We start from the raw sequence: 14,926 nt of genomic DNA on the forward strand, positions 1-14,926 counted from the left end.
ACTAAAATGGCGTTTTCATCTCCAGAAAACAGAGATTTTCAGAAACGGTCTCCAGAGTGAATAAATCTGAAAACGCCTAATATCCGTTGCGGTGTGTACGGGGTAACCGGAGCTTTTTAAGACCGCTGTCATGACGTGCCGGAACAGATGGCGGCAGCGCGGCATTTCATTGTTTTCTTCTTCTTCTTCTTATTATTATTATTATCGCCAAACAATTGATACTAGAGTGTACAATCATCACAGCGATATTTGATTCTGCGCTTCGCAGAAACTTACAATTTCAGAACAGACGGCAACAAGACTGAAGCCAGAAGAGTTAGAAATGTACTGACCAAATACTTTGACCCATAGCTTACTGAATAAATAAGTATACTCACTTTGCCCTGTTTTCTGTCCTTGCTTGTATGAAGGTAAGGACAGAAAACACCCTCAGCCAGCTCCAGTTTAAATTCCATGCGGAATATTTTGGAGGATCAAGAACCAAAGTGGTTTACCTATTTATGCAAGTACTTCTCTGACAATAGATGTGTCACAGCCTAATGTAACATTGTATGGAAATACAAGGTAACACTGATGCAGACATGATTTATACATTTAACAAGGTGCTTTATTAATGCAACAGAGTTAGCCAGTTTTTCAATGTTCGTCGTCAGCCGGGTCATACTGTCCGTGAACTCCCTGTCGGTTGCCTCCATATGCTCCAATATTTTTTTTTTTAAGTTTTAAGTCCTCCTGCACGAGAGCCAAGAGCAATTCCTTTTAAGTTTTTCTACTCTGTAACTGGACAAATGCGCACCAAGTATACCGTTTCCTCTTCGCTTGTTTTCTGTGTGTCCTGCGCATGCCCAGTAGGAGGAGATTCGCCCAAATATCCGTCTAATGTGGACAGAGATATTTTGAAAAACACTTAGTGTGGATGCCTATCGTTTTTACTCGAAACGGGCGTTTTCAAAATTATCCGGCGTAATGTAGACGTAGCCTTAAAGGGATGCTCTTGGATTCCCTCAGGTCCTAGACTCTCCTACTACTCGAAGCCTCCTCTCCACATTCACTCTATCCAGGTCTTTCAGAATACTGTAGGCTTTAATGAGATTCCACCACCCCCCCACAATCCTTCTGAACTCTGAGTACAGGCCCAGAGTAATCAAATACCCCTCATATGTTGAGCCTTTCATTAAATACAGGGCCCGAAAACGCTTATATTCTTGGAACATGTCAGTCTGTAGTTGTGATCAATGATTTCAGGCATTTCCTTCACTAAGCTGATGATCCTTCAGCAACAGTCAATGTCTGTTGCAGCACGCTGAATACAGAGTCCACAGAGTATAGAGTCCTATGTTACACAACCCACACTAATACAGGACTTTTAATTGAATAGACCAAAGTTCTTCACAGGAACAGTCCAAAGAGGAATAAAAACACAAAATACTGGAAGGACACAGCCAGACAGACAACATCTGTGAAAAGAGGAGCTAGTTAGCCCATTGGTTCATGGACTTCTTGTCAGAGCTGGAGAAAGAGTGCTTCTCATTATGCCCCTTTCTCCTATTTCAGTAAAATGCCTCCCTAATTGTCAGTACTCATGTCATCAGAATCTATGGAAGGGAACAAAGAGTCAACATTTCAGGTCGAGAAGAGAAGGGTCTCGGTACACTGCATCAACGGTTTATTCCCCTCCCTAGCTGCTGCCTGGCTTGCTGAGTTCCTCCAGCACTTTGTGTGCATTGGTCAGGATTTCCAGCATCTGCAGAAACTTTTGTGTTTATAGTCAGTGCTCAATCTTCTTTTTGCCTGATGTCTTCACCAACTTTTAAATAGTCTTTTGTCTTTCACCTCATCCCTAAACTTCCCCAGCTCTGAGGAAGGGTCCATAACTCAAAACATTAACTAGTTTCTCCTCTCACAGATCTTGCTTGACTGGCCAAATTTCTCCAGTATTTATTGTTTTTGCTTCGGATTCCAGCATCCAAAGTTTTACTTCATTTTTATTCTCAAAATGACACAAAGCCAGATGAAGTGATGTGAAAGCAAATGACCAAAAACTCAGTCAAAATAGGGTTTAAAGAGCATCTTAAAGAAGGAAGTGGAGAGGCAAGAAGGCTTAGGAAGAGGAGGTCGAAGCAAGATCTTTAGCTGCCCATAGATGCTCTCCACTGGCCGAGCGACAGGCACAAGATATGAACCAAGGGCCAGAAATGGACAGGTGCAGAGGCTTACAAAGATTGCATAAAATTATGGAGATAATTATATAAAAGGATTTAAAGGCAATTTTTAGATCATGATTTGAAACTTAATACTGGACACTGAACAGAGGATACTCAGTGAACAGGTCAGTACTAGCTACAGTACTGACCTGTTCACTTAGTATTACTTATATATTCACTTAGGAGATTAGTGTGCAAACTTAAAGCACATGGTATTGGGGGTAAGGTATTGATGTGGATAGAGAATTGGTTGGCAGACAGGAAGCAAAGAGTGGGAATAAACGGGACCTTTTCAGAATGGCAGGCAATGACTAGTGGGGTACCGCAAGGCTCAGTGCTGGGACCCCAGTTGTTTACAATATATATTAATAACTTAGATGAGGGAATTAAATGCAGCATCTCCAAGTTTGCGGATGACACGAAGCTGGGTGGCAACGTTAGCTGTGAGGAGGATGCTAAGAGGATGCAGGGTGACTTGGATAGGTTAGGTGAGTGGGCAAATTCATGGCAGATGCAATTTAATGTGGATAAATGTGAGGTTATCCACTTTGGTGGCAAAAACAGAAAAACAGATTATTATCTGAATGGTAGCCGATTAGGAAAAGGGAAGGTGCAACGAGACCTGGGTGTCATTATACATCAGTCATTGAAAGTGGGCATGCAGGTACAGCAGGCGGTGAAAAAGGCAAATGGTATGCTGGCATTCATAGCAAGAGGATTCGAGTACAGGAGCAGGGAGGTACTACTGCAGTTGTACAAGGCCTTGGTGAGACCACACCTGGAGTATTGTGTGCAGTTTTGGTCCCCTAATCTGAGGAAAGACATCCTTGCCATAGAGGGAGTACAAAGAATGTTCATCAGATTGATTCCTGGGATGGCAGGACTTTCATATGATGAAAGACTGGATCGACTAGGCTAATACTCGTTGCAATTTAGAAGATTGAGGGAAGATCTTATTGAAACATATAAAATCCTAAAGGGATTGGACAGGCTAGATGTAGAAAGGTTGTTCCCGATGTTGGGGAAGTCCAGAATGAGGGGTCACAGTCTGAGGATAAAGGGGAAGCCTTTTAGGACCGAGAGTAGGAAAAACTTCTACACACAGAGAGTGGTGAATCTGTGGAATTCTCTGCCACAGGAAACAGTTGAGGCCAGTTCATTGGCTATATTTAAGAGGGAGTTAGATATGGCCCTTGTGGCTAAAGGGATCAGGGGGTATGGGGGCAAGGCTGGTAGAGGGTTCTGAGTTGGATGATCAGCCATGATCGTACTGAATGGCGGTGCAGGCTCGAAGGGCTGAATGGCCTACTCCTGCACCTATTTTCTATGTTTCTACAGTATAAGTGCCAATGTTTTAAATGAGCTCAAGTTTATGGAGAGCGGAAGACAAAAACTAGTCAGTCAAAAGCTTGTTAGAATACCAGATCTAGTGAGAACAAAGATGATAAACATTTCAGTGGCCTTTGGGAGCGCAGGTGGTAAAGTCACAGTAGTTGGGTGGGGGGGGGGTGGAATGGTGTTTGTAAATCGTAGACTGCAAATAAAATTGTAGACTGGTTCAAAATTGGACAGATTACAGAGAATGGAACCGCACCGAATGACTTGCAAGTGGCAACTGAAGATACTTGTTACCATCTTCCTATGATTCAGTTAGAGGAAAACTTCTGCTCTTCCAGTACCAGCTCTCCTAAAAATATTAACTATACCAGGAATTATCACTCACTTTTAATGTAGCTAATTTCTAATCTTGGCATAACAGGTGCTCCAATCTATTCTGTATTCCTTTAAAAAAAAATCCAACGCACACTAGTCGTTCATTGAACCAGACATTTCGTGAAATGGACCATAATTAGCACAACAATGTTCCCTAATTTAGATTCAGTTCCAATGCGTCTGCTTTCACAGGATGAGGTACAATTCCCGCAAATTATTCTTTGTTAAGACCATCTGTAGATCCAACCATGACACATCTTTTCAAGACTTTTTTGTTTCCTTATATCAAATTCGTGGGGAGTACTGGAAATTATCTCTTCTACATCAATTTTTTCTGTAATGAGCAAAGTACTCTCACAGTTTGCAACAATCACTGACTGCAGTTGGAAATGACCAATATTTTCCAGAAGGACACAAAACAGAGCTTTTACATGGGTACAGTGGCAGTAAATCACAGTGCTAATTCTCATGATCCTCATGGCTGATGTCATAGACTTTAGGAGGACAAGAAAAGGGCATGTACTATAACGAAATGTTGGACAAACTTAGGTTGCTTTCTCTGTAACAGCAGAGGCTAAGAGGAGGTCTGATGTAATAAGATTATGAGAGGCAAAGATACAGTATCTTTTTCCCAGGGATCCAATACCAGAGATCATGCATTTAAGATGACAGAGGTTAATTTCAAAGGATACGTGAGGAGCACGTGTTTACACAGAGAGTGGTGGATGCCTGGAATGCGCTGCTTGGGGTGGTGACAGAGGCAGAAACATTATGGATTTTTAAGAGCCATTTAGACAGGCACATGAATGTGAGGAAAATGGAAGGATATGGACATTGTGTAGGCAGAAGAGGTTAGTTTAGTTGGCCATGTGATTACTAAGTTAATTGCTTCAGCACAACACTGTGGGCCAAAGGGCCTGATCCTGTGCTGTAATGTTTTATGTTTTATGTTCTTTGTTCTAAAGACTATGCATTTAATTAACTGGTTTAAAAGCCTTTCAAAATCATTGATTTCTTTCATTCCTTAACAAAGTAGGAAGCAGATCAAGGATACGTCAGTTATGCAAATCAGAATTCACATAACTTTTTGCATCTTCTTATCAACCCATTGATTAGCATAAGTTAAGAGCTTTAATGCTGTTTTGAATTTTTTAAAAAGAATGTCTCACACTTCACTTAATGGAAAACTAGTTCCTCACTTGCTGCTCCAGAGCAAAATAAATGGTACTCACAGTAACACCAACGACAGTGATTCCAACAGTGGCGTTCTCGTACAAGCTCACATTGTAGAGAGGCTGGCTGAATACTGGCCTGTTGTCATTTTCATTGATGAGGTCAATCTTCACTCGAGCAAAACCAACATGATCCGAGAAAGTCTCATTTGCAAAGAGCTGTTTTCAGGACAGAGGAAGAAAGATGAGAATGAAAATGAGAAGCTTCAGACCACAAAATAACCCAGACCTCAACAACTGCCATTGTCACCACCTCTAAATGCAGATACTTCTCCAGGTACAAGAGATTCTTCAGACACTGGAAATCTTGAGCAACACACACACAAAATGCTAGCAGCATTTAGATAGAGGGAAATAAACAGCTGATGTCTCTAGCTGAAACTCATCATCAGGAAAGGAAAGGAAGGGGGCAGAAGCCAAAATAAGGTGGGGGAAGAGGGAGAAGTACAAATAACAGGTGATACGTGAGATGAAGTGAGGGGAAGATGAGTGGGGGAGTGCAGATGTAGTAAGAAACTGGGAGGTGATAGGTGGAAGGGGTAAAGAACTGAGGAAGAAGGAATCTGATCAGAGAGAACAGTGGAGTAAACGGAAGGAAGTGGGGAACCTGAAGGAGGCGATGAGCAGGTCATGAGGTCAAGGGAGATGAAGGGTGAGAGGGCCACCAGAAAGAGGGAATGAAAGGAAAGTTGGGGGGGGGTGGGGAAGAGAGGAATTATTAAAGAAAATTAGGGAATTTGTCAAGGAGCGCCATTGAGAGTGTTCTGACCAGCCGTATCACCATCTGGTACAGGAATCACAAGGCATCTGGCCACAAGACCTCACAAAAGATTGCGAGGACTGCTGAGAGGATCATCCAGGTCTTTCTTCTACCCATCATATATATTTATCAGAAACGCTGTGTATGCAGGGTTCTTAGCATAGTCAATGATACCTCCCATCCTTCCAACAATCTCTTTGACCCCCACCATCAGGCATAAGGTACTGTGGCATTAGGAGGAGAATAATTAGGATGAGAAACAGCTTCTTCCTCCAGGCTGTAAGACTACTGAACACCCTACCATCACTCATGTCTCATTACTTATGAAACACCAGTAGCATTATACTGTTAACTTTTAAACTTGTATTGTAAATGCACCTTATACTAAATGTCAGTCTTCTGGAATATATTTTATTATTTATTAATTTATTTGTGGTAATATTTCTTTATGTGTTGTGTGGATTACTTTGGATTGTTACAGCCATGGGTGGTGGTGGGGTTAAGCTCCCACTACCTATTAAATGCTCCCAATGGTAGACCTCTCAAATAGCTTCTGACAACCAAGCCCAGCTCCCGGCCTTCACGTATGGCTTAGGTACTAAGAGGGAAGATAGCCAGGAAATTGAGAGTGAGGAGGATTGCTGGGATAGGGGCTAATAGGTGATTGGTGGACTGGGGAGGAGTAAAGAATGACAGGCAGATCAAGCCATGCAGAGGAGTGGAAGGTATGGTGCTGGGCGAAAGAGGAAGATGGATGATAGATAAAGGCAGGCAAAAAGAGGAGAGAGACAGATGGAGCAAATTAAGGGGAGAGGAGTGAAGGGTGAAGGTGGAGACATCTCAGTGGGTGATAACACAAACTCTACCAGTGCTATAATCTTACAAGCAAGGAAGGTGGTAATGGTGACTATTAGGGAACAGGTGAGGCGCAGATGGAACCGGAAGCAGAAGGGGTTAACTAGCAGGTAAAAAAAAATGGGTAATACATGGGTGGATGGAAGCAGGTGAGGGTGCAGGACATAAAAAGGTGATAGGGGGATGGAAGGGAAGGAGTACAGGAGAGGGAGAAAATGGGAAGCCCAGAACATGATCAGAAATGGTTGTGGAACACATAGGAGATGAATGTTACCATGATTGGTACAGAAGTCCAGCTACAGGCTGTCTGAATTCCGAATGGTCAAAGAGGATTAAGGACTCGAGATACTAATTCTAGCTGCAAAATTGAGGGTTTAAAACTGAGAGACATTAGCTTCAATGTCTATATACAGTGGATTCTGATTAATTGGGACCCAGCGGGATATTTTGGCCCAATTAAGCGGCTGCTCCAAATATCCAAAGCTTCATGAAAATAGTTAAACAGATCTAAAAAAAGACAAACTCCCATTTAACTAAGTAACAAATTATGTATTTAAATAAGGTACAGAACAAATTAGAACACTGCCAATACTACTGGTGGTTGCCTGTCTTATCCGACAATGACAGAAACCTGTGGGGGAGAATTTTTGAAATGGAAAAGCCATTGCACTGACAGTTACAGTCTCTGAACTTCAGAAGTCCAGGTCCCTTGGTGCAAGTTCCAATCACAATTGGAGTCTTCGTTTGTTGCAGTAAATGAACATGACTTCTCCTTTGCCTCGTCATGCCCTTTGCTCCACTTTCTCAACAAAACTCACTCAGGTGTGACACCCTGACTGTCCCTGCACAACATCCGTTAAAAGGTCTTTCCTTCTCTCCTTGTTCTGTTGATCGTTATTGAGTCTGTTCATATGTTCACATTTATAGAAGTTTGATTATTGACGTTTGTGTATGTAATCGTTTTGCTAATTGTTGATGGCTGTTGCACTATTGTCTTGTAAATTGTTAGTTGCTATTGTGTTGGCTGTTCTGTTATTGTCCTGTGTTTTATACTTGGCACTGAACTACAATCAATTCTGGTATGTTTCACATACTGGCAATAAAGTGATTTTGATTCTGATTCTCCATGGAGTGTTGCAAAACCACCTTCCTGGCCACTGGATCTCACTGTAGGTCTCATCTGCCCAGTCCACCGGAGCTTATTTTGCATGCTATGACAGACACATCCCTATCTCACTGGGGTATGAAACCCACCAGCTACCTTTACCTGGTTTAACCCCGCTGTTGTAGCAGTGTGCTGGGGCGTAGCTGCTGTCGCATGGAGTCACAGGACGAGCTGAGTGTCCGGTGGAGACCAAAGGTAACATTCCAGACGACTGCCAACACCTTCAAGTTCTCTGTAGTTCTTAACTTGCTGAGATAGTGAAATTGTTTTTTTTCCCACTCTCGGCACTTTCTGGCATTTCCAAGTCTGAATGCTCGAAGGTGCAATGAGCAAAACAGTTTTAAATTGTTTTACTACTTATTTCTTGCAAACTATCAATGACCAAAATCACAAACAAGAGAAAATATGCAAATGCTGGAAATCCAAGCAACACAAATGCTGGAGTGACAAAAATCACTGCAATTTGAACAAAAACAAACACAACTGACTATTTATAAACTGTTCGCTCTAAGCAATGTGTAGTGTCTAAGGGCCACACAAGCACACGTTACTGATGCTAGTTAGAAACTCATCAGCAACAGTCTCCTGTCGCAATTAAGCCACATAGTGTCCCAAATAAACGAAGGGAATTCTGGCTATTTTCTCCATTTGTTTTTGTTCTTTTAGGGCTGTCACAAATAAGCAGCTGCCCCCATTAACTGGAATCCACTGTATTGCCTGATGGAGACCAGGAACAAAAGAAACATGATTCAAATGTACATCAGCCCCATCTCTACAACCTCTACTATATCAAAGATTATCTAACTTATCTAAAAGAACTTCAATTAGTTCTTTGTAGTTCTGAACTACCCCCATGTGTCCATCCAATGATCATGGTGATCATGGAAACTTGAATTCAACACTCCACCAATTTTTTTTTTAAGTAATGGTTGACCCAAGAACTATTTAATATACACTCAGTGACCACATTCGTAAGTACCTCTGTACCTAATAAAGTGACCACTAATTGTGTATTTGTGGTCTTATGTTGCAATAGCCCAACCACCTCAAGGTTCAACGTGTTGTGCATTTAAAGATACTCTTCTGCACGCCACCGTTATAACATGTAGCTATTTTAGCTACTGTCACCTTGCTGTCAGCTCAAACCAGCCTGGCAATTTTCCTCTGACCTCTCTCATTAACAAGGCATTTTCACCCGTTGAACTGCCGTTCACTGGATGATTTTGTTTATTGCACCATTCCCTAGAAACTCGAGAGACTGTTGTGCATGAAAATCCCAGGAGATCAGAAGTTTCTGAAATCCTCAAACCACCCCATCTGGCACCACCAATTATTCCATGGTCAAAGTCATTTAGATCACTTTCTTTCCCATTCTGACGTTTGGTCTGAACAGCAACTGAACCTCTTAACCATGTCCGTATGCTTTTATGCATTCAGTCGCTGCCACATGATTGGCCAATTAGATACTTGCATAAACAAGCAGGTATACCTAATAAGGTGGCCACTGATTATATGCTGTTGTTCTGGCAGATGCAAAAGCCAATTCTCGCCACTCACAGCACCCATTTACAAATCAACTCATTGCTACGCTTTTGTTTCCTGTAAAGGGCAGCTTCCTGGTCAAATCACAAAAGCTGATTTCCCAGCTACATTTGTATTTTCTTCAAAAATACACCGCACAGCACCAGCACTGAGCCAAACGCCTACATTTGGTATCAGAATGTACAGTTGGTTCCAATTACATATCTTAATAAATTAATCTAAACTACTCAATCATACAGCAGATTTCCATTACTCCCTTGGTAATGGCTATGAATACACAGCACTTCTTTCGTAACTGAGACCCAAAGCCATCCATGTTTTTGCATGAGTCGGTGAAAAGCAAACACCAGCAACAAACTGTAAAAATATATTAGAGTGCCGAAAGGTAACCTGGCATCAGGCCATCCAAACCTTCAGAAATTACCCTCTGGATAAGCAATGAGGGCAGACTTCCTTGCTGTGATGGACCCTTGGTTGGCAAAGTGCTTAACTTCAATATTGAAAAGGTATATTTTTGGTTGGAGGACATTATGCAACCTTTGGAAGATTAAAAAGGACAATGGAAAAGGGCAGCAAATGAGGTCTAAGTGTACTGATTTAGAACTCAGTAAATAGGCCAAAGGAGGTTAACAAAGTTGTCAAAGTGCAAACTGCGTAGCACAGTTATTATCTGAAGGATTTGAATTCAAAGTCAAACCAACTGCAGTTCAAGCAGATTAAATGTAGTTCTGGGACTGTATTACAAAGATGACAGAAAAACAAAAATACAAGAGATGTGCAGTGATGATCCACTGATTTCAGGAAAGACTAAATAGCTATCTCCATAAAAGGGGTGAGGTGATAATGTTCTTCTAGAATATAAAGAGGTTTAATAGGACCAATTCAACCAGATATTTCTATTTGTAGGAAGAGTTAGACTGAAAAAACATCAGCTTTTTATTTCCCCCATAGCTGCTGCCTGACTTGCTGAGTTGCTCCATTATTTTGTGCGTGTTGTTCAAAATTTCCAGCATCTACTGAATCTCTTCTATTTAACAGTTGGAGAATTCAGTCTTGGAAAAAAGCCCTCGATGATGACAACATAGAGCTCACTACCACCTGAAGCAACTGAGAAACAGAGACCAAATGTGGACTATCTGGAGTTATGAGTTCTTCAGTTTCATAATTTATCAGAAGTTCCCCCTCACAGTGGTTCTTTTTTTTGAGACCCTGCCCCTTTTGCTTGAGGCCCCTCCATAATAGCACAGATAAAAACGGTGAAAAAAAGGTAGTTAGGCATTTCAGGAGAAAGGAATGGTAAGTGGGAGGAGGAGCATGTGGAGAATTAATTCCAGCTAATTGGACTAAATAGTTTTTTTCTGCACTGTAGGTTTTATGGAGACTGCCTTATCTCAGAGTAAATTCACGCGCAGTTCCAATATTTGTGCTAGAATTATAGTCCTATCAAAGAGATCATTATGTTATCAACCCTCTAAGACAACTCCTTTTCAGTACTTTTAAAAGAATGTCTACCTTTATCCACATCATTACACTGGTTGACGAGGCAATTATAACCACACACAAACAAGCATACTGTGCACATATGGCCTCATAATATTGGTTAATGACGTATCTCTGCTGAACTAACATTAAGACACAAGGCCTGCCTCAGATATGCCTGCTTTATAAATAAGAACTATTAAACTGCTCCATGTTTTAACAGCTATGAGCCATAAAGATACTTTGGGCTGTTAAATCTGAAAATCACTAGCTATTAACATTTCAAAAGAACAATTAAGCAACACAAAGGAAAATAGACCGTTGAAAAATATACCAATTCTGGTTTGTGCAAGCCTCCAGCAGCGACTGTTAACAAAATGAATATAGTAGCCATTTTTGAAACAGCAAAATTCCACAGATTATCTGGAAGTTCTCAGGAGGGTCTCCTCTTAAATGTCTTTGCAAAGAGCCGATGAGCAATTTATGTTCAGGGAAATTAGAACTTTTAACGACAGCTCAAAATTGCACACTGAAAATTTTTCACTTGTGTAAATGCACTGTCTGTGAATGGAATAAGGATGCGTGGCCAGGTACCACCAGGACATGAAAGTCAGTCTGTGGGAGGAGCAGGAGATCAGATGTTGCCACACCGTGATACAAACGTGCAGCTGGCACCAGCTGATGCGATCAATGGGGGCAGATTAACAAGGGTTTGGTCAAATTATTAGATTTTAAGCAGGATATAAAAGGGGAAATAGAGATTTAGGGAAGAGAATAGGTGTGTTCCGTGTTTGCAAGATTGTTTGAGTGGGGGAGGGGGTACAGTTCCCATGATGGAGGGGGCGGAAAAGATCCAGCAAGTGTGGCACGGGGTGGAAACAAAGAGGCTAAGTAAGGTGGGTGGGGAAGCCAGGCAAGGAAATTCCAGACTGTTGGTCCTTGGCAGGTGCAGGCATAATCTCCAGTAAGCTATCTCGGACAAAGTGGAGATTCCAGACTACACTCAAATCAACGAGGGATGCTTGACAGCTATCACAGGGTTTGAATACCATAACATCCTAAAGTTAAATCTTGCAGCATACGAAACAACAGAGCTTTGCTTCCAGATGAGCTCAATGCCTTCTATGCTCGTTTTGCCAACCAGAACAGGGAGGAATCACTGTGCACCCCCATGTCTCCCAATGACACTTTGCTCTCAGTATCTGAAGATGATAATGTGGGCTACCTTTAAGAGAGTAAATCCAAGGAAAGCATCCGGTTTGGATGGAGTACCTGGCCAAGTATTGAAGACCTGTGCTGACCAGCTGGTGGTATATTCATGGATATCTTGGTAAAAACATATCACAAGATCACAAGACAAAGGAGCAGAAGTAGGCCATTCGGCCCATCGAGTCTGCTCCGCAGCTCCCCCATGAGCTAATCTATTCACCCATCTAGTTCCAATTTCCAGCTTTTTCCCCATATCCCTTGATACCCTGACTAATTAGATACCTGTCAATCTCCTCCTTAAACATCCTCAATGATCGGGCCTCCACAGCTGCATGTGGCAACGAATTCCACAAATCCATGACCCTCTGGCTAAAAAAATTTCTCCTCATCTCTGTTTTAACTGGGTACCCTCTAATTCTAAGACTATGGCCTCTTGTCCTGGAGTCCACCAAGGGAAACAACCTTTCCACATCTACTCTGTCCAACCCTTTCAACATTCGAAATGTTTCTATGAGATCCCCTCTCATTCTTCTATACTCTAATGAATACAGTCCAAGAGCCGACAAACGCTCCTCATATGTTAGCCCCTGCATTCCAGGAATCATCCTCGTAAATCTTCTCTGAACTCTCTCCAACATCAGTACATCTTTTCTAAGATAGGGGGCCCAAAACTGCACACAGTATTCCAAATGAGGTCTCACTAATGCCCCGTAGAGCCTCAACAACACCTCCTTACTCTTATACACTATTCCTCTTGAAATGAATGCCAACATAGCATTTGCTTTCCTTACCGCCGATCCAACTTGGTGGTTAACCTCTAGGGTATCCTCCACAATCTCCATCAACACCGGAGCACAGGGGGATGCGGGCTTAACCCTCACTCTACTACCTTTACACCTATGACTGTGTGGCTAACTACAGCTCCAACACTATATACAAGTTTGCTGATGACACCACTGTTGTGGCCTGTATCAAAGGGAGTGCTAAATCAGAATACAGGAGGAAGATTGAAAATTTGGCTGAGTGGTGTAATAACAACAACCTCTCACTCAATGTCAATAAGACCAAGGAACTGATAGTAGACTTCAGAAGAGGGAAACCAGAGGTCAACGAGCCAGTAATCGTTGGAGCTCAGAGATGGAGAGGGTCAGTAACTTTAAATTCCTGGGTGTCACTATGTCAAAGGACCTGTCCCGGATCTATCATATAAATATAATTGGGAAGAAAGCACAACAGCCCCTCTACTTCCTCAGGAGTCTGCAGAGGTTCAGCATGTAATCAAAAACCTTAGCAAACTTCTATAGATGTCAAAAGTATGCTGACTGGCTGCATTATGGCCTGGTATCGGACCACCAATGTCTTTGAATGGAAAATCCAACACAAGGTAATGGACTTGGCCCAGTAAATCACAGGTATAACCCTCCCAACCATTGAGCACATCTACATGAAACATTGCCCTGAAAAAGCAGCATCCACCATCAAAGATCTTCACCACCCAGGCCATGCTCTTTTCTTGCTGCTGCCATCAGGTAGAAGGTACAAGTGTCTCAGGACTCACACCATCCAGTTCAACAGCAGTTACTACTCCTCAACCGTCAAGCTCTTGAACAAAAGGGGATAGCTACACTCATTTAAGGACTCCATTATGTTGTTATTTCATGCTCATTATTTATTGCTATTTACTTATATCTGCATTTGCAAAGTTTGTTTACAGTTTATCATTTCTGATGTCTACAGTTACTGTTCTGTAGATTTGCTAAGTATGCCTGCAGAAAAAGAATCTCAGGACTGTATGTAGTGAAATGTATTTACTCTGGTAATAAACTTTATTTTGAATTTTGGCCTTGGCAACTGTAGGTGATCAAGTGATTCAACTTAGGGATGGTGAAGAGAATGAAAATGGGAGAGCACAGTACACCTGTTGGACTGAAGAGTTAGAGATTATAAGGGTAGGGGTAGGAGAGGCCATGAAGGGGTTTAAACAAAGGTGAGAATTTTAAAATCAAAGGGTTGCTCAAACTGACACAGCAACTGAACATAAATTACTTGCTAATGAGACTTCTCCCTGTGTACATACTTCACACTGCTGGCATTTTGTTTCACAGCTGTCCTGTTGTTCAGGGAATGACGTGTGTGTACACTTCACACCATGGGGATTCTGTTGATTTCAGCAGACTGCAAACTAGCTCAACTAAGTTCTTCCACTTGGTGTCCAGAAAAAAAATCTATTGGAATTTTATTGAATTCTAGATATCGTCGGAACATTATGTTTCCCCTGTAACTGCTCTGATTTGTTCTATTTTGCTCCTTCCTCTTAACCTTCCTGATATAATTTCACTGGAAATCAGGTGCCTTATTTTCAAATTCAGTATGTTTTAACAACAGAAACTCCACAGAGCACAAAACTCTGTGCTCTCTCCGCTCCACTGCAGCTTCTTGTTTGCAGTCCAGAGAATTTGTTAATTACATTTTCCAGTTCCTATTTTCCCACAGAGAGGAACTGAAATATTAGAAGAAGGATTTCTGAATGCTGTCTCCAAGAAATGGGAATAAATCTGAACAAGGTATGGCTGTGCAGAAACTGAGTGAATCCAATGGATATTGGAAAAGCCCAGTGAAGGGTGTGTAGGTGTTGTGATCTTGGCTGAACACCCCAAAAACCAAAGATTTAGCAAGGCGTTGAAAGGAAAGTGACAGCTCTATAGATGATGCTCAGTGTCTGTATCTCTAATGCATTGCCCCAGCTACCCAAGTGAAGCATAAAGAC

At 41.8% G+C, this 14,926-nt stretch overlaps 1 protein-coding gene across 4 annotated transcripts in view; it reads right to left on the reverse strand.

The window, feature by feature from the left end:
- Positions 1–14,926, reverse strand: part of cdh23 (cadherin-related 23) — a 1,160,360-nt gene that overhangs the window by 665,766 nt on the left and 479,668 nt on the right. For all 4 annotated transcript variants that reach the window (XM_063070587.1, XM_063070586.1, XM_063070590.1 and 1 more), the window contains exon 13: positions 5,150–5,308. In XM_063070587.1, coding sequence (XP_062926657.1) covers positions 5,150–5,308 — 159 coding nt within the window. The remainder of the gene's footprint in view (positions 1–5,149; positions 5,309–14,926) is intronic.

Source organism: Mobula hypostoma, chromosome 18 (assembly GCF_963921235.1).
Source record: "Mobula hypostoma chromosome 18, sMobHyp1.1, whole genome shotgun sequence".
Classification (NCBI taxonomy): Eukaryota; Metazoa; Chordata; class Chondrichthyes; order Myliobatiformes; family Myliobatidae; genus Mobula; species Mobula hypostoma.